Source organism: Larimichthys crocea, chromosome VI, assembly GCF_000972845.2.
Source record: "Larimichthys crocea isolate SSNF chromosome VI, L_crocea_2.0, whole genome shotgun sequence".
Taxonomy (NCBI): domain Eukaryota; kingdom Metazoa; phylum Chordata; class Actinopteri; family Sciaenidae; genus Larimichthys; species Larimichthys crocea.
Genome location: NC_040016.1, coordinates 5,309,143 through 5,327,461, shown reverse-complemented (window position 1 = coordinate 5,327,461; position 18,319 = coordinate 5,309,143). Strand labels below are relative to the sequence as shown.

General features: G+C 43.0%; 1 protein-coding gene across 3 annotated transcripts in view; it reads right to left on the bottom strand.

Annotated features, from left to right (window-relative positions):
• Positions 1 to 1,044: 1,044 nt before the first annotated feature.
• Positions 1,045 to 18,319, bottom strand: part of ndrg3a (ndrg family member 3a) — a 31,369-nt gene continuing 14,094 nt past the window's right edge. Inside the window, exons 3-17 of one of the 3 annotated variants that reach the window (XM_027278789.1) lie at positions 17,231 to 17,263; positions 8,202 to 8,307; positions 7,918 to 8,038; positions 7,632 to 7,694; positions 7,466 to 7,526; positions 6,505 to 6,591; positions 5,504 to 5,560; positions 5,010 to 5,113; positions 4,652 to 4,717; positions 4,498 to 4,549; positions 4,359 to 4,406; positions 4,221 to 4,256; positions 4,081 to 4,132; positions 2,759 to 2,797; positions 1,045 to 2,204 (exon numbers count right to left, since the gene is read on the bottom strand). In XM_027278789.1, the coding sequence (XP_027134590.1) occupies positions 2,032 to 2,204; positions 2,759 to 2,797; positions 4,081 to 4,132; positions 4,221 to 4,256; positions 4,359 to 4,406; positions 4,498 to 4,549; positions 4,652 to 4,717; positions 5,010 to 5,113; positions 5,504 to 5,560; positions 6,505 to 6,591; positions 7,466 to 7,526; positions 7,632 to 7,694; positions 7,918 to 8,038; positions 8,202 to 8,307; positions 17,231 to 17,263 (1,098 nt within the window). In that variant the 3' untranslated portion in view covers positions 1,045 to 2,031. Of the gene's footprint in view, positions 2,205 to 2,758; positions 2,798 to 4,080; positions 4,133 to 4,220; positions 4,257 to 4,358; positions 4,407 to 4,497; positions 4,550 to 4,651; positions 4,718 to 5,009; positions 5,114 to 5,503; positions 5,561 to 6,504; positions 6,592 to 7,465; positions 7,527 to 7,631; positions 7,695 to 7,917; positions 8,039 to 8,201; positions 8,308 to 12,405; positions 12,786 to 17,230; positions 17,264 to 18,319 lie in introns of those variants that run through there. The other 2 variants (XM_027278791.1, XM_027278790.1) reach the window with 2 other exon arrangements.

The following is an 18,319-nucleotide window of genomic DNA, read 5'->3' as shown; positions in this document are numbered from 1 at the left end:
TTTTGTACATGCGTGAAAAGGTGAAAGGAAATTAATAATTAATTACTCATTTAGATATTATGTGACAACTGTGCACTGCTATGTTATACATTTTTTTGCATGTACATCAGAGATGTCAGAGATAATTTTCTGCTTTCAGTCTGATCTTCAAACCTATAAGACTTTGTTGAGACTACAAAACTGTCAGCTCTCTTCTTGTTCCAGTCTTTAATCAGATGTTCTGTGAAATTCTCTAGTAGAGAACAAGCGACTCTATCATGTATGGAAAGATGAGAAGAATCTTTACCAAGTCAGCTTTGTTCTGTTATTACTGAAAAGTGCATTAGCACAGATGGAAAGAACTTCTCATCGAAAAATTAATTATTCCATAGCACAGTAGGACATCTTTCTCAAAGGGTTATCTAAATTAGTTCATGTAAGTCTGTTATCTAACTACATATTTAGTTTTTTTAAACTTTAAAGTTTTTTTTGTGGTAAAATATTTTCTTTAGATTGTAATTATGTAATTAAATGAATTGCACAAAGGTTGGACACAATCCAGCACCACAAACTCAGTTTTTCCTGTAATCACCGGACTAAAATCAATAATGTAGACCTCAACAGAAATTGGACAAATTTTACTTGGTGATCAATTGTGGAAATTGTAATGTTGCATAATGGAGAAGCCAGAACGATAAGAGAAGCCTCAGCGGGTGACACATTCATCAGATTAATATTCAGCACTTTATTCCCATATCGTTTTGTACATCTTTAGTTTGAAGTCAATCCAATCACATCATTTTTAGTTCAGCTGTTTTTTTCTTTGTGTGCTAAATATAGATTGCTTCATCTACGATAACGAGTTGTTACTCGATGAGAAGAACAAGTGTGGTTGGAAACTAACTCACCACAGTCACCTCACCTTTCCACTAACAGAAGAGGAAAAGAACACTCGGCCTTTTACTTTCTTTTTCTTTCATTCAAATACCACTTATTCACCACACTTATTATTTATGTGAAGTAATATTGGTGATGTGCTGATAAAATCAAACAGCAGACGTGTTGTCATGTTGTAGCTTTATTCAGTAGTAATATAAATGAGTTGAATAAGCAGACCACTGGGCCCCTCAGTGAAGGGACTCATACTTTTCACATCAGAACCCACTTGTTAAAAGGTTGTTAAAACACCACTGAATAATCTATTCAACTGAACAAAAACAACAACACAAAGCAGAGAAGAAAAGGAGACGAGTTCAATTACAAAAAGAAAATGAATGAATGTATGCGAAGTGACAGTTGACACACTGGTACATGACTTTTCCTCAACAGTGAATGGGTTTCAAATGTTCAAAAGCAGCTCTCTCCACAGCTTAGCTTTACTGACCGTGTGCCACAGACTGCAGTCTTCTGCCATCCACATCACTTTACCTTTGTTTCTGCAGCTACGGTAGGTTTAGTGATCCCTCTCTGCACTTTGTGACTAATTTGTTATCACATTGCAGCAAGTTTGAGATTAAAAACACAAAGATAGGGTGACTCACAATCAATGCAGCCCACAAGTTCACACCGGAGGAGAAGAGTTAAAGTAGTAAAAGCGATGTACAGTGCAATGAAAAAGAAATGTAAAAAAAAAAAATTCTATATATAGTTATTTTGAAGGCATGAATGATTTCTAGTGTTTGGGAAGACAAAAACAAAAACAAAGACAATGTGAAAAAAATAAATACAAGGGGTTGAGGTGAGACAGCTGAGTCGATCATATGTTTTGACCATTTTAATATACAACACATCTGAATGTAGTTATGGTTTCTGGTAGGAATGACTTTGACAGTGTATTCAATATTCAATATTTAATAATATGCATCTGTTAATATATTTATTACATCCTCTTTTTCTAATCACATAGTTCATTACAGATCCTCCTGGCACGGAGTTGCTTGGGAGCAGGATGAGAGAGAAATAGATAGAGGGAGAGAGCGAGAGAAAGAGGGGGGGGGGGCATAAGTTACTATGGGAGTGTGCAGAGGGGGGGTGGGTGGGTGGTGTTGGGGTTTAGCAGGAGACCTCCATGGTCTGGGGTGTAGCCTGGTTGTCCAACACCCCGGTGGCATTGCCCTCCAGCAGGCTGTTGAGGTTGTTGCGGCTGCGACTGCTGTCCATGGAGGTGATGCTGGAAGAGGAGGTGGTGCGCGAGCGAGCCAGACGAGTCATTCCTGCTGACGGCACTGAAAAGGAGAGATGCAAATTAATATTCCACTCGTGCTGCACGGAGATTCGGTGCAGTGTGGGAGCACTGAGATACCCAGATGCAACAATGATAAAAAATGCTTACCATGCAAACAATTCTCGAATATGGAGACTAATCGAATAAAAGAAAATTGTGACAGAAAATTATTGCATGAGTCCACGGTTGAAAAAAAAACAAAACAACCAAAACAAAACATGAAAGGAATATGACAGCAGAATACAGTGATTGCAATCCAACTGAACTGACAGAAAGCAACAGCAGCAGGTCATGCAATAAAATAGGACACTGAGGACAGAATCCATGCTAACAGGACAAACTAAAGTCCTACAGGGAGATGAATGTGTGTCAAAGTATGCCGAAATGATCTCACTGTGTATAATACTAAAAGTCTGTATCCACACACCGAGCTGCTGCTCCTGAATACCAATATGAAACACAGCTCTCTGGAGTATTTCTGCATACATTGACATTTATCCACTGTGGAGTGGGCTCAAAGACTTCTAGTCTGGCAGCCGCTCGAGAACCTGGTACCTGATTCGTTGCTCAGGTGACTGAGAAGAACGTAGGGAACTGTAAGCAATCATCAAAGAAAGATAGAAAGAGGGAGAAAGGGAAAGAGGTTGAAAAGGTAGCTCTCATGTTGCTTCATCCCACCTTGGTGAACAGTATGCCTGATTCAAACTGAGGCTCTGTCGCAGCTTGGTTGTCATGAAGGACGCAAAGCATTGCGCTATCAACAACAGGTGAGAAAATATAGCATGTGTGTAATCTAGAATATTTCCTGTACTTTTTTTTTTTTTTGCCAGTTTCTCGTGCACTTCACACCGTGGCAACGTGTTAATGAGGGAAAAGCAGCTTTCAGAAACACGCTGAGGTGTTAAGATTTATTTTCCACACTCTCCCTGCCTGAAAACACTTTTTAATCTGTTCTAATCCTGCAGTGGCATTTACTCAACATGGGGACACGGTGGCCTTTAAAGCAACACTGAAGCACCGACAAACTAGCTGCAGTTGAGGGTGCCTCCCACGGAGGAGAGTTTGGGAACAGGAGAGAGCAAACGAGAATTAGCATTACAGAAAAACAGTCATCTGATGGCCAGAGCAGGAAAACCTACATTCATGACTTCATCCATCCATGGAGCACAGTCTGGCCGGTACACTGCAAGTCAGTATGGTCTGACAGATGCGTGTTTGTTTTTCTTTGCACGTAAATGACTGTAAAAACCTGAAGGCCTGTTTAAGTATGCACTTTGAGTGTCTCTAGAAAGAGACAGCATCGTTAAACAGGTGTAGATAGAAAAGCACACCAGGCAACAACAACAACAACAAAAAAAGACAGAGGGTATTTTTTGATGTTTACTACCAACTGAACAGGAAGTGAATTTCTGTTCAGCACATCTTGAGTGCTGTCATTTTAGTCATGCTAGAAGCACGCACACCTCACCTACTGAGGGTTGGGGTGACCACACACTGCAAAAAGCAGAGGAGAGGTGTTAGCATCCACCGAGCCGCTCAGGCTGCCTCTCTGTGACCAGGCTGACAAGGGAACTGTTTTTTCATGCACTGCTGTGACGCCTTGGCCGGAGTCCAAACCCCATAAGCAGGGGTGTTCAACAACAAGTTCATAGCAGGGTGCAGTGAAAACAATCTTCATTTAAGGCACTTTGGTCATCGCACTCACGTCAACAGGAAACCCAGTGAAGAATACACCGAAACTTTTACCACACACACACGTCAGCCTAAAAAACAAACATCTGCTGGCATGTCGTCTAGTTTAAACCACTATCATTCATTTTTTAGGTTTTTACTCACTAACCACAAGTAGCAAAAGACATGTGAGCGTGTTGACTTACTGTAGCCCATTCCCTGAACAAAGTACTTGAAGGCCTCAGCGAGTTTCCCTGGCTGTGAACAGATAAAGGATGAAAGTTAGAAGATTATTTAGACGATTACAAAATAACATGGAGGTGCCTCTCCACAAACAAAAACCCACCTGCACAACTTGGGGCAAGCCTCCACAATCAGCCATCTGAGAGAAAAATGATCGTCTCATTAATAAATCCTTTGTACAGCCATACAAAAATGAATATTTTATTCATTTATTCAACACATGTAAGACAAAAAGCTTCACCTTTAACAGCGTGGTCTTGGTTGGATTTAACCTGGAATTGCACTCCACCTGAAACATCAGAGTGGTTAATATTGAGCTCAGTAACTGCAAACACTTCTCAAAGCTTTTTGGGGTATTAAACTGATAGAGTGTAACTCACCACGGCCTCCACAGCAGGTGATGTGTCGCCAACTACCAGCAATGCAGGGCACCTGGATGGAAAGAAAAAAAAAAAAGATGAGATGATAAATATTCTCAAAACTGTGTGCTCAGGGTTTGATGTTTATTGATGGCTCCTTAGTCTCAAAACCTACGTTAGTGTGTTGACTGTGTCCTCATTTAGACCTACAATTGGCCTCTCGATCTCCAGGTCCCGACGGCTGAATCAGGGAAACAAATTATGATGAGTAAGTGAAGCTTGAACAAATCTTTGCAAAATGTGTGTTGACTTGGCAGAAATCACAATTTCCTGTGTACCTGTTGATTTATTACTCTAATACCCTTGCTGTTATTACTTGATTAATTGGTTCTTTCTATGTACACAATGGGAGAACAATTTAGTTCAGCTGTACCAATAACTGTGTTGAAAAACACACATCAATGAGGTGCAAACACTAGAAAGTGCTTAGACAAACATTCATGTACAGTGTACACAGATATACTGCATCATACTATTGGTAGGAGCCACAGAAGAGGGCCAGGTTGTCCTGGTTGATGTCTTGGGCGATGTGGAGGCGGTAGGTCTGAATCAACTCCTGGTTCTCTGTCAGCTCGTCCTGGTGACCAGATCAGAGTTAAAAAAAAATCCAAAACAATCAATCAAAACAGGAAAGCTTTTTATTGAGTCATAAAGAGCTGGAACGAAGTAAGAGGTAGACTCCATATAAAGAACATGTAGGTGCAGGTGTGTGGGGTTTACAGTATCAGTACATCAGTTATCAAACTGAGTCTGTAATCTACAAGTCACAATCCATTAGTCTATGTATCCAGCAGAGGACAGAAATAGAATAATTAGTAAATGTCTGTTATAAGAGTGAGAAAAGGTGCCGAGGGAAATCAAGAAAAGCCTCCTGAGGTTCAGTTACTGTTTCACGCTGTCGATGAAAAAGGTCAAACAACACTAAGAAAAGGTGCAGGGTGAGTAATGTGCTGAAAGAGAAACTCACAGTGCTGAAGTGGTGAGACATGACGATATCCACCAAATTACTGGTCCAGCCAGACAGCTGCACACAAGAGGAAAAGACCAGTTAGGGAATTTTGTGTCATTTTGTGTCTACATGTAGTGCATGTATCGACATAATTCATGTTTTAGTTTGACAGAGAAACACAAAGATGCTACGTTAATGTTTTGGAACAGTGAAGGACGTGGCGTCCTCATGACCCACTGTAGTGGTTAGGATTTAGGACAGGCCGCTCTGTTGCAAGGCCTACTGCCTATCACCGCTGTCATCATCCAATAATATTTCACATATATTGCTAGGTTGAGCAGATAACAAGAGAACAGTTAAAAGTGGTGAAAGGTCATATCGTCTGCCTGGCTCCATGACTGTGTGTAACAATAACGCTGCAAAGAACGTTCTCTCCAAACAATCTTGAACAGTACACACAATGATGTACAGTTCACAGTGTTAAAGTATTCTAGTACACTACAGTACTTTGACCCGTCCTGTACTTGAAACCACTTAGTCCACTCAAAATGAAACTAACCCAAATGACTGCACAGCAGAAGTGCTGTTCTGAGAACTTTGTCCAGTAAACTCTGAAGTAAAGGTTTGATTGACTTTGGAGTGCCCTTAACCCCAAAACAGCATGTATAATTAAATTACCACAGGATTAGAGGCACTGCTGATGCCACTGAGTCAACAAGTCTTTTCTTTATCTTTATGAAGTCTCTTTAAACAATATATAAATGAATCGTCTAACTTGTGACTGGGGGTTATTCAATTGTAGTCTATGATGCAAGAAGTAAATATTATCAAAAAGGGAGCTTAATTATGGTAATTAGGCTAGAGAGCATAAAACAGTGAGAGCAGTTGAACTTCAAAATGCATTAATTAATAACAGCCTAACAAAAAGGCTGGAGACTCAACTGAAACGGTTGGTAAATTATTGAAGCAATGGCTCCGTGTTGTATTTTCTAGGTTCATGATGCAGCGCTAACACTGACCTTTGAAGCTGCCCAGTCGATCCAGCCTTCAGCACAGGGGTCGACGTTGATCAGAACCAGCCCCTCCACCAGAGTGGGGTTGTTCAGCTGGAAAGGAAAGGAGGTCTGTCAGTGCCAGCTTAAAAGTGTGACTTTATAACCGTCAGGCAGTCCATCGTGGGTCCAGGATCTTGCATTATGCATGTTGTAATGTGCTTACAGCTCTCCGCTTTTCTTGTGCAAACCTGCAGTGTGGTTTAGTCTTGACAGGATCCACTGATCCAGCGGACTAAATGAATCATGCCTGTGCATAGCTATATCTTCACAATGAAAAATTTGGAATTTTGTGTCCAAGATTCAGTGTCTGTGCCTTGAGACAGAAAGAGGATGTCTGGGGAAATCTGAGATCCATCTCACCCATTGCCGAGGGAATACTTGGGATGCTGCTTACAACACGATGCAAATGCATGCAGCAAGAGCTGCTATAAATCTATCAGGGGTAAATACAATTTTGGTCCAAGCCTGTTAAAGCAAATCCAATTCAGAATCAATTTTTTTCATTAACTCTAAACAAGAGCACCTCTCTGCTAATTCTAAACACATTCCCTTTTTACCCCTGACCACCTTCCTCTTCTTTCATTATTCATCTTGTGATGCTCCCTCACTCCTCTCTGTCACTTCTAACTCTTTCTGCTCCGCTGTACACAGATCGCGCTTATTTTAGCTCTGCTGCGTTGAGTGTAGAAACAAGATGAAAGCCACTGAACAAGAGCATCATCCGGAGAGCAGCCACGTATGGAGCAGACTGTAGAGGAACCTAAACCCAATGCCCTGTGTGGGTTTGATGGGAGGCAAACTATGTGGCTTGACACGCTTCAATTATTCCAGGCGAGACACAGAGGAGGACAAAAAAAGAATTAAATAACAATAGAAAAACAAAGAGGATGAAAGTGTAGAGGCTCTGGTCCTGAAGGGGACTCACTGCAAAGCGGGAGAGGATGTACGCTCCTGCTCCCACGCCGATGCCGATCACGCTGTTGACCCTGCAAAGGAACCACTGGTTACTAAGGGACTGGAGACAAACAGTCAATTTATGCACGTTGTTATTGATTAGCTTTCTACAGACGAGGAGGAGGGGTGTCACTCACTTCAGCTGAGTCATCACAGAGGGCAGCATTTCAGCCAACTCGTCCATGGTTGGGTAGCGATAACTGGAGACAGACGAGACGTGTATGGATGTTTGAAGTAATCAGAAGAAGTGAGTTTATCATGAATATAAAACACTTTTTGACAAAAAGGTTGCACCATGAATGTGCTTCCATTAGCAAATGAACTGCCAGTCCACTTTACATTCAAACTAAATCAATGGACTGAGGCTCAGAAAATAAATGTATTTCCATTTATCAGTGCATGCAAAGCCCATCTGACACCCACCCGCTGGGGAAGGGAGGTGCACCCTCCTGCTGGCCGGGCGCGTCCACATGGACGACCGCAAAATGCTGCGTGATCTCCAACATGTCCTCATAGTTGAACAGGGTGTTGAAGCACGACTTGTCTAAAAAAGGTGCAAACAGAGGACAGGCTCATCAGGTAAGAGTTCAGGAGGCTGTACTCAATCGGTGGCCTGATTGTGACCGTCAGGCACAGAGGCTAAAATAAAACAGCTTCATCACATCCAGGACATTGTGCATTGATGAGTCTATTCTTGGCTGACTCACGGTTGAGGCCGATGTCGTGATAGGTCAGGATGACGGGTCTGTTGCCCTTGGGAACACCTCTCATGGTCACATGGAGAACGCCATGGGGAGTCTCAATGTCATGCTCCTGCAGCCATAGAGAAGAGAAGAGCATTCAGGATTGCTGGAACAATATATGATGTAGAAAAAGAGAAAAGGCTTGCACGATGAAGACCTTGTCTTCACTCATTTCTTTAATGTGACGTCTGTCGGCAATGTTGCCTCAAGACGCCAGCGTCATCCAAAAACTATTAAAAACACATCAAGGAGTCACTGTTGCATTTGATGACATATTCCTTCATTATGATGAAACCAGTGCAGTTCAATTATTTCAGCTTGTCAAAGTAGCAAAGTATAAAGTGAATCGATATCATTGAGTAGAAAATGCAGTCTCTCACTACAGAATGTCATCAAACGCAATCATTTGGCTTTCTTGTTAATCATTTCTGGACAACGATGGATGTATGGTGACAATATTCATCAGTAGGATAAATTCATTCTAGTATAGTTTTATTTATAAGATTTTCTGAAAATAAAACTTCATCTTTAAACTTTAAGCAGTGGAATATTAATCATGTTGTGTGGGCTTCTCTCTTTACATGAACATTATCTCAGCCAAGCACAAAGTAGGAGGTTATTCATGTAAATCCCACAACACTAACTAAACTAAATTAAGGAATTTTGATTGAAAAAGACTTGAACACAGAAATGATGATGATATATTCTCATATATCAGATATAGGACGCGTACATATTGATATGCAAAAGTAAACATCCACTGACCAACACAACATTTGGGTTTCTGGCTCAGATTGAGGATGCAAAGCACGCACCTCTTCTCCAGCACACATCCCCTGTACCCTCGGACAAACAAAGCACTGAATGGGCCGTCTAGGAAACAGTCTTTTTATCCGCGGGTCTGAAGCTCACAGTGCTTTCACAAGTATGACTCTGCAAAAATGAATGTCTTTGCAGAGAGACACATTAAAATTCAGCAAGCTCACACCAGCTCATTTTATTCCTTTAAATATCATGAGGAAGCCCCACGATAGTGCCTCACAGCACGTCTATGAAAACATACAAAAGTACACGTGAAACAGCTGATGAGTAATTACAGCTGACACTTAATATGACTGGAAGACAGCATAATGCAGCATTTAGAGCAACGGGGGGAATCGATGACACAGCGAGGCGTTTATGAGATATAGATGCGGTGTAGGAAGTTATATAATGGGAAGTGATAAAAGATACAGGAAGTGACAATGCTAGTTTCTATAATTCCCTCAGAATCACAACATCATTTTGCATCACATGCGCAAACACACATTTCCCAAGGTCAGTATGACTAGGTGCTGCATACAAGGGTGTGCAATGATAAAGCAGTATCTGTGTGAGTGTGAGTGTGTGTGTGCATTGCACAGAGCTGGAGCGGCGGGCGGGGCCCAGCGCTCGCCTGGTCTCAAGGCCCACTGGTCATCAATAATAAAAAGAGCGAGCCTGAGCGGACAAGAGACATAGGTTATGGCTGACAGACACAGAGGGAGCGTGAGTCTGCCTGCACATGTTGTTGCTCCTGGGTTTCCACTGCAGGTATTTAGGTGATGGATATGTGTCACCATCTCTTCAGACGAGATGAAGGTTAATTCTCAAGGACAAGGCTGCAGTAATTTGCATTTGCAATCTGTAACGGACACGGCAACACAGGAGGGAAACTACTCATCCTGTCAACAGTGGAATGAGATATCTTCATTTGTGTGGGTGTTGGTACAGAGATTAGAATGTTGCACAAAAACAGCACTAAACTGAGTGCGTGCTACTTTCTACTGATACTGGATATAACCTTGCTCCATGAGATGGAATAAACCTTGAAGAAACTCTCCTGACAGGAATCCATGCACTCCTCGGGTATTTTTTCCACAGATAATGGAATATTTCTACAACTACGGTCTGCTGGGTGGGTGGCCAACCTGTTATAGATGGAGAATAAAACTCCATGGCTGTGTTGCTGCAGAATTTTTGTTTTTAGACAAGGACGAGAGTCAAGGACACACAGTTAGAAAGAGAGGCCTTGCTCTAAGAAACAAGGAAAACACTGTTGTTCAAATGCCTGCCTTCTGTCATGGGCATGCACTGTACATGGGCCAGAAATAGCGTGTGTGTACGCCCCACCAGTGGTAGGAAATGAAAATGATGATGGCAACATAGGGGAGACATTGAGTATATACATGAAACAGACTGAAAAAGATAGAGTCTGGAAGTGGATAGGAAGAAATAGAGCGTGAAAGCAAGCGGGGGACAGAAGCCCCTTTTACACAGCCTGTTGAAGGTGGGACTGTTGTGCTGTTATTCCGCCTCGGTGTTCTCTATAAAACGTACAAATGTGGAATGGGAACACATTACGTGTCACGCCTCCATTGCTTCCGGACTGCCGGCATGCTGCCTAAAATCACACAGTGGGGCAGCATTACGGTGGCACTGTTTGGTTCAGTGTAAAAAAAAGCAACCCCGGGGTAATAACACGTCTTCTTAACAGAAGTATTGCAGGATCTCGGTTTAAAAAGGCCTAGACACGGGAAGACAGAGAGAGAAGACAGGTGGAGTCCTGTATGACTAACAGAAGGGTGTGCCTCAAAACAGAAGGGCAGCATCGCTCAAATTTATCATGCCTTTCCAGCTATGTCCTGGCACAAACAAGAGTTGAGAATTGCGGAGAAAAGGGCTGTGGAAAGGGAGTGAAGACGAGGGGAGAGAGGACCTGTTATCTATCAATTTAGTTCTCGGCATGGTCTAAAAGCTGTATTGATCTGAAAGCTCTTGCCATTTCCTCCAACACAGACACGGATGGGTTTGTATGTACACAACAGCACCGTCTCAAGAAAACAGACGTGGGGTGGGGCTGATAGCTGGACAGCTGAAGGGGGAAAAAGAGGGAGAGCACTGCAATGGCAGCGACCCCCTTTTCTCCTCTTCAATACATTCATGGTGGATAAGAGTTGGACAAAGAGTGTGTGTGGATGTTTGGGGGCTTCGTAGGTGAGACAGGAATACTGAGTAGGGGGTTTGTGCTTTGAGGAGAAGGGGCTTCAGGAGGTTGTCCAGGGCAGACAGGGAGCACTTGGACTGTGGTCCCAGAACGAAGGGTGAGAGAGGTGGGTTGAGGTGAATAAAGCAGAGCAGTATGTCATGCCGTTCCTCTTCCCGCAATCCCTCTCTCATGAATCCCTCCTCCTCCTCCCCGCCCTGCAAGGAATGGCATCAATCACCTCTGAGAGCAGCGTTACAGGGCAGAAACAAGCAGCAGTGTAACCATGAGAACATATGCATACATACATATACATATACACACACACACACACACACACACACATTACATGTCTTTGATGCAAACACAGTACCCCTACCTGCAGCACACGTAGAGTGTGTGTCATCGAAGCAGAGGGTTGAAACTACAAACTCAAGGTCTCTGCAGGGACAGAGAGAAGGAGCTGCTACACTGTTTTTGGTGTGTGATTGCTACAGTGTGTGTGGGGGGTGAGTGACCTCCCTGCATGTTTTCAGTGATAACAGAAGAAGTAACACAATGCCTAGCACTATGCACCATCTGCAGCTGTTCGCAGTACGCTAGGCAAAACACGCATCCCTGCAGTGATGAAAAAAAACACAATTCATACTCATTCGAGATGTACAGAAACAGTCACTCTGAAACACATGAATACCAGCCAGCCTATTGATGAACACCCACATACTGACACAGGCACGTACACATCCTCCGGTTGTGGCATTTGCAGACTCAGAGACACTTGCACACATGCATCTTTCACATCATCACATTAAAATGCGGGATTAGGATGTGCAGACTGCACACATGGGCACTGTGTGACCTGTAGGCACGCACACACACACACACACACACACACACACCAAACAAATGGTCTCCCCACACTAGCAGCTGCCCAGAGAGAAAAAAAATCCCAAAGTCTCAGCCGTCTGCTGAAGGTGGTGACAAGCGAGCCAGTAAGGACCCCCACCAGCTTTTCCCTTCCCTTCCTAGAGACAGCTGCTGTCAGCCTGGCTTTGGGGAGACCACACAACAACCCCCACCCTCTCCAATCTGAACCAGAACCCCCCCCTGCTGCAAGGACCCAGCCAGGTGTGTCAAGGCAGGCAAGACGCATTTGTCACTCACCACTCCATTCCCAGAGCATGCAATCTGGTCCAGATCCAGAATAGCTGACATGTTTTTCCCACGCAGGAGAGGAGTGTGTTATGCTATGTGTTATGCGAGCGTATGCTGGTCAGCTTTGAAGATCTCCAAAAGGAGGAGGAGGAGAGGGAGGGAGGAGGGAGCGCTGGTAGGAAGGGAGGGATGTAAGGGTGAGGCGGCAAAGAGCAGCAGCGGCAAGGAAGAGAGGGAGGAGAGAGGCACAGTGAGGGAGTGAGGAGGAGATGGGTAAATAATCTGAATGAAAGCAGCAGAGGAGGGGGTGTGTGTGGATAAGATGCAGAGAGAACAAGAGAGAGACAGAGACAAGAGGTGGGAAAAGAGACAGAGGGGGAGGAGAGTGAGACTGCAGTTTGCGCTTGGTAGTCACAGCGCGTCCATACATACAGCCACCGGTGCGTCTAATTGGACTGTGGAGGGTCAGGTGGGTAGAGGGAGAGGGTGGGGCTTAGAGGAGAGGAGACAAAAAAGGAGGGGGGAGAGTGGGAGAAAAAGAGAGGGATGTGTGCGTGGAAGAGGGGTGATGGGGTGCAAAGAGATGCAGAGGCAGTCCTAGAAAATGGGCAGGCTGCTGACGTCACTGTGTGATAGTGATAAAGGGGAGAGGAAAGGAGAGGAGGCTGACTTTGATAGCTCACCCTGGGCTGTGTTCTACATCAGCAAAATGGCTGCTCATCACTGAGATCTACCAACAGTTGTCTCCAGATTCACCTTAGCGTCACCTTGCTAAAATGTGAATGACCTCACCACCAAAACCTGAAAAATCTCAACATGAATATCCAGACTCTGTAGATGATTTCCAATTAGAGGAATAAGTCATTCAGCGGGATTAGTGTGAAATGCACAAACGATATTTGCTTTGCAGCAAATGTTGGCTCATACTGCAACACTATTTTGCCGTGCAAAGCTCCAGATTTCGTTTCAGTATTGACATTCAAGCGATGACCCTCATTATGTTCCAGGCTTGCCAGAAAATAAACCCACAACGAGCTACTATCTATATTTAACATTCACAACCCTGCAGGAGAGGATCCATTTCCCCTGAACCTGCCACTGAGTTATTTGATCCACATAGTTTATTGATCTCTCCTTTTCTACTCTCCTCTCGTCATCTGCACGACTGCAAGTGGTGCAGGGTGTCACGCCTTTGTCCGAGATAGACTGCTCTGTGCAGCCAATGGCACACGTGTGAAACAGAGCAGAGTGGGTGGGATTGCAAAGACAAGGGGCAAGTCATTGGTTAGTCAATGCAGCAGCATGTCTGGTTGCAAACTGTTCTTCCTCCTCTAAATGTTCCATGTCCAAACCTATAGAGGGTGCCACTGACACACATGTAGTGTGTGTGTACATATCCACAGATAAACATTTCATGTGCTGACTGGACAAATAAAGTAATACAGATGAGTGCAAGATTTGTAAAAAATGGACTGTTCAGTTCCATCTGCGGTCATTAAAGCCAGATCACTGCAGTGTTCAATCAGTTAAGACAGATTATCGTGCACGTGTGATTGGTCACATGAGCTCATGGAGACGTGCGTTCAGACATATGTACCCTTTCCTCAGCAGAGCAGGCGCCTTTTTTGTGTCACACACTGAGTCATTGTGTGTCTCAGCAGGACTCTGCAGTCTGAGGAGTCATGTGACGCGTCGGTCCGCATAGTTCAGTTCAGTGTAGAGCTTTGCATCAACGCTGACAGAATCTAAGGCTTTAATATTGAGCCCACACATACTAAACATATTAACACATATTAAAATGAACAAGCTCTGGGAAATACTTTGTGTTAAACCGTTCACTGCATGACATGACAGGACTGCAGTGCACGACATGGTCAGTGTTATCCTCTAAGATGGTGACTGAGCAACACCTGGAAGTACACTAGGTTTCTGTGACGCTTCAGTTCACCTTTAGGACACTCACAACAGAAAATCAAGACAAGCACAGCAGACTACAAATGCATCACACAAATGTAGCCCTTTGGCGAGACAATGAACAGGCCTATGGCGCCCCCTGCTGCACCTAATGACACAGTGAAGGTTTGTGAAGCCAAAGACATCTGTCTGAAAAACAAAGGAGACAGTCTTCATGTTGCAAAGTACAAGGTCGATAAAGGAAATAGTATCAAATCTGGACATAAGCAATCAAATGAAAAAAACTAGCAACTAATGACTATATTGAAAAATAGTCATCTAATTATGGTAAATAAGCTAAAAACCGTCTTAAATAAACTGAAACATCACGTGCGATCAGGTACCACGGAGACTATCTCAACCTTTTACTCTCCACAGCAAACACCATCCATCGTACGATGTTCTATTTTTAACAATGTGCATGAGTCAGCCATTTCCACGTCCATGAAGTAACTCAGTGTTCTTATGCGCTGCACATAGCAGCATCTGTCCCACGGGTGGAGGAGGCTGACTCACACCTTCCTCCCCTCCTAGCTTAAGAGTGGCGTAAGCAGGACATCGTAAGGGACACAAGACTGCAGCGCCACACCCACATGAATCTCCTCTCCGACCCCATCGTCGAGGCCGCCCTCCTCGTGCAGGTGCACAAGGGTTCTGACTTGACTCTTGCAGTACCCATGGACCGCCTGTGGTAGGCGCTTTAGCAGCAGGGAAATCATGGAGGAGAGCAGCTGGATTTGTCCTCCAGCTGCTGGAATGTCACATCAGCTCCTTGGAGTGATGCAGCGGTGACGACCCCTCCCTCACACGCAGACTGTATTCATGGGAAGTGTGCTGCTAATACCTTGTACTGTATGTGGTTACATTTGGACACAAAATAATAATAATAAAAAAATAATTTCTCCCTGGGAGAGAAGATTATTAAAGCATTTCTGATTCTGATAATTAAGACAACCAGAAATATCTACCAATTCATATATTTTTCCCTCTGAGATTTGGAAACAAAGTTAAAAATCCTTTCACATTTTAATGTAGCCAGTATTGTTGGTAAAATGAACCTCGGAAACGGAAAAATACACAAATTTCCATTTTTTATGAACTCAAAAGCATAAATTCAGAGAATTAGAGAAGAAAATGCTCATGGCTATTTACATTCATGTCCTTGTTATTCACAAGCTTGCTAGCTAATTTGACAACAGATCATTTTCCTAGCAGACATTTTGACTGGTCATAGTAGGAAAATCACAGGTATTACTAAACATTAAGTGCAAATCTGTTCTATGCATTCCAGTAAGTCACGACACTGACATTGACTCTGAATGCAGAAAATCAGGACCAGGACCATGAGGTGGAAGTGGAATTCAATAATATATAAGACAAGTATAATATTCTAACTATCATGTTACAACTTCTGTGTTGCAATAACGGAACAAATATTCAAAACTTCCAGTTTAAAGAATCATTAGTTTTCGATAGGAAAAGATTAATCTTAAAAATTCTCCTGTGAGGTCAAAATGGCTGCTATGGAAATAAGGTCAAATACATTTAAGTCTGCCCCAGCACCACAGAGACAAATCCTGGTGCAATTCTTTCTTTAAAAGTACAACTGCAGGATCTGGACTGAATCCTGGGCGGATGGGTAGAAAGAAATCACACTGAAAATACGAGTGAATGCAGCATTTGAGAAATGTTAATATAGCAGTGACAATGCAGGGATGGATGGCGGGGAGCATGTAGCATGTCTGTTACAGCTTACATGCTTTAGTCTCCTCCCCTGCCTGCAGCAGCTATATTTAGCTCTGGTGGGATGCTGGAAGCAGCCGTGACTGCAGAAAGTGAGAGAGGGATGAAAGGTTTAACCCTTTGCTGCCATGATGCTCATAAAACACAGCACAGTGCTTGCCTGTGTAGTAAGTCACCCCTCATGGAAGAGACTCTTTGCAAGTAAAAGCTAATTGCACAGTACAGAGGCAGGAGGGCCAGCAACCCCATTCGCCGTGCAAAGACACCATCAAAGGAAGCGATCTGGAACAATGCCAGCTCAAGGACAAAATCCCCTTTATCTTGGAAGAGGATTATTCTTCCACTGTGAAAAGACGTGAATATAGTTGGATGTTTACTGGAAACGGCAAACACGGTTTCTACAAATCACCACCTTACCTACAACTGTCACTCACACAAAGACAAAAGAACCATCCCTACACACCACCCACAGGATGATATGCTCACATGAATTAATAAACAGTTTCACTGATTTAGGCGAGAGTTGTTTTCATGTCCATTAGCATGGGTGATCCAGCTGTCACTTCCAAAGCCTTTGTGTTTAGAACAACAAGCAAACACATCGCTAACCTCTAAATCTTCTTAGGATGCGCGCCAACCCTGCCCTAACTACAACAAATAGGCCACCAATGTGATAGTATTTTGGTTATATCAGTACAAATGATTCACAGGCCACAAACAAATACATTTGATCATTTTGAGCAGAATTCAACATGTTAAAAGATCCCTTTGAAGAGATCTTTGCACGTGTGTTTCTGAAGAAGGAAGGGCAAAGGACAAAGGCTGGGCAGAAGCAGTGCATGACGAAGCGTTAAAACGCTGTTGCTTTGTCACAAAGGTGGTTAAAAATGGATAAAATGGTCGATGGCCTTCATTGATTTATCCACAAAAACATCCTGGATTTCACCAGCATGTAACGTACGACAAAATTGACTGTTTCTGTGTGAGGAACAACGTTCAGATGTAGGGCAAGCAAACAAATGGGTTCAGCAATAGGGGTGTGAGAATGGGGCCATGTCCCAATGCCCCAACCCCCATCCGCTAACAGCATATCCTCTAAGTATGGCGCAACAGTGCTTTGTGTAGAAGCAACACTTACCTGACAGTCGAAATCTTGAAAGTTGCGTGCATTCTGCAAGAAGAGTTAAAGAGGAGAGTTAATATATATATAAGCTCCTAAAAAGTCACAACATGCTTTCTGGTCCTCCATTTTTGATGCCCTATCAAAGATATTTGAAGAACCAATAGATGCAAATCGTAAATCTAAAAGTTGGATTATGTCACTCTTTCTCTAGCCAGAAGACTCATTTTACTGAGTTTGGTGGTGTCCAATTTTTTACAAGCTGTTAAAAACTTTTGTTTGTAATATATTTTGTCAGAATTAGATCAAAACATTTGGTCCTTATGTTGCAAATAATCGTGTCTGATCCGTTTGATTTCAGAACATTTTGGCAGTGAGATCCAGGTAGAGAACTGTGCCCAGACTGCAGAAAACTAAGCACGTTGCAGATTTAAACTGAGCCTGGTGCTACAATTTCTCAATATTGAACGTGACATACTCTGATGAGACTTTGTTTAGTGGTTTATGGATCTATTGGTCAAAGTGATTGTGACATTGGGATCAGATATGACTGCACAAATCTTGTGTTTTTAGGAAAGATGTGTTCTTCGATGCATATATGTCATCACACTTCTGTACAGACAATGTATTTAGTGAAATGACTTTGGTTTTCCACATCATAACAGCAAAAATGTTTTCAGACTTAAGTGATGCTGCATTTTTACAGAGTAGTCCCAGTTTTGTCTTAATTCAGAGAGCAAGACGGTACAGAATTGATGGGCAGTGAAATGAGAGTGGGCAGCAACAACAGAGATGATTTTAGTGGGATTTAATTACAAGCCAGACCAGTAGGGTGCATATTGGTGTAGAGGCAGATGGTGGCCCTCCCTCTGCTTTTATACTAAAATAGAAGTGCAGAAGAATCATGGTAAAAACATGTTTCTAGTCGGGTCTAGTTGTGTATACACCGTTTCACTACTGGACACGCTGAAGTATTGTAGAGAGATGATAAAGTACAAGAAGGAACTAAATGTTTAAGATCTGTAGAAATTTAAACATGTGGATGAAGAAGAGTGATGACACTTTTTAAAATTCCTAAGCAATTTAATTGTCCACAGAAGTGATGCA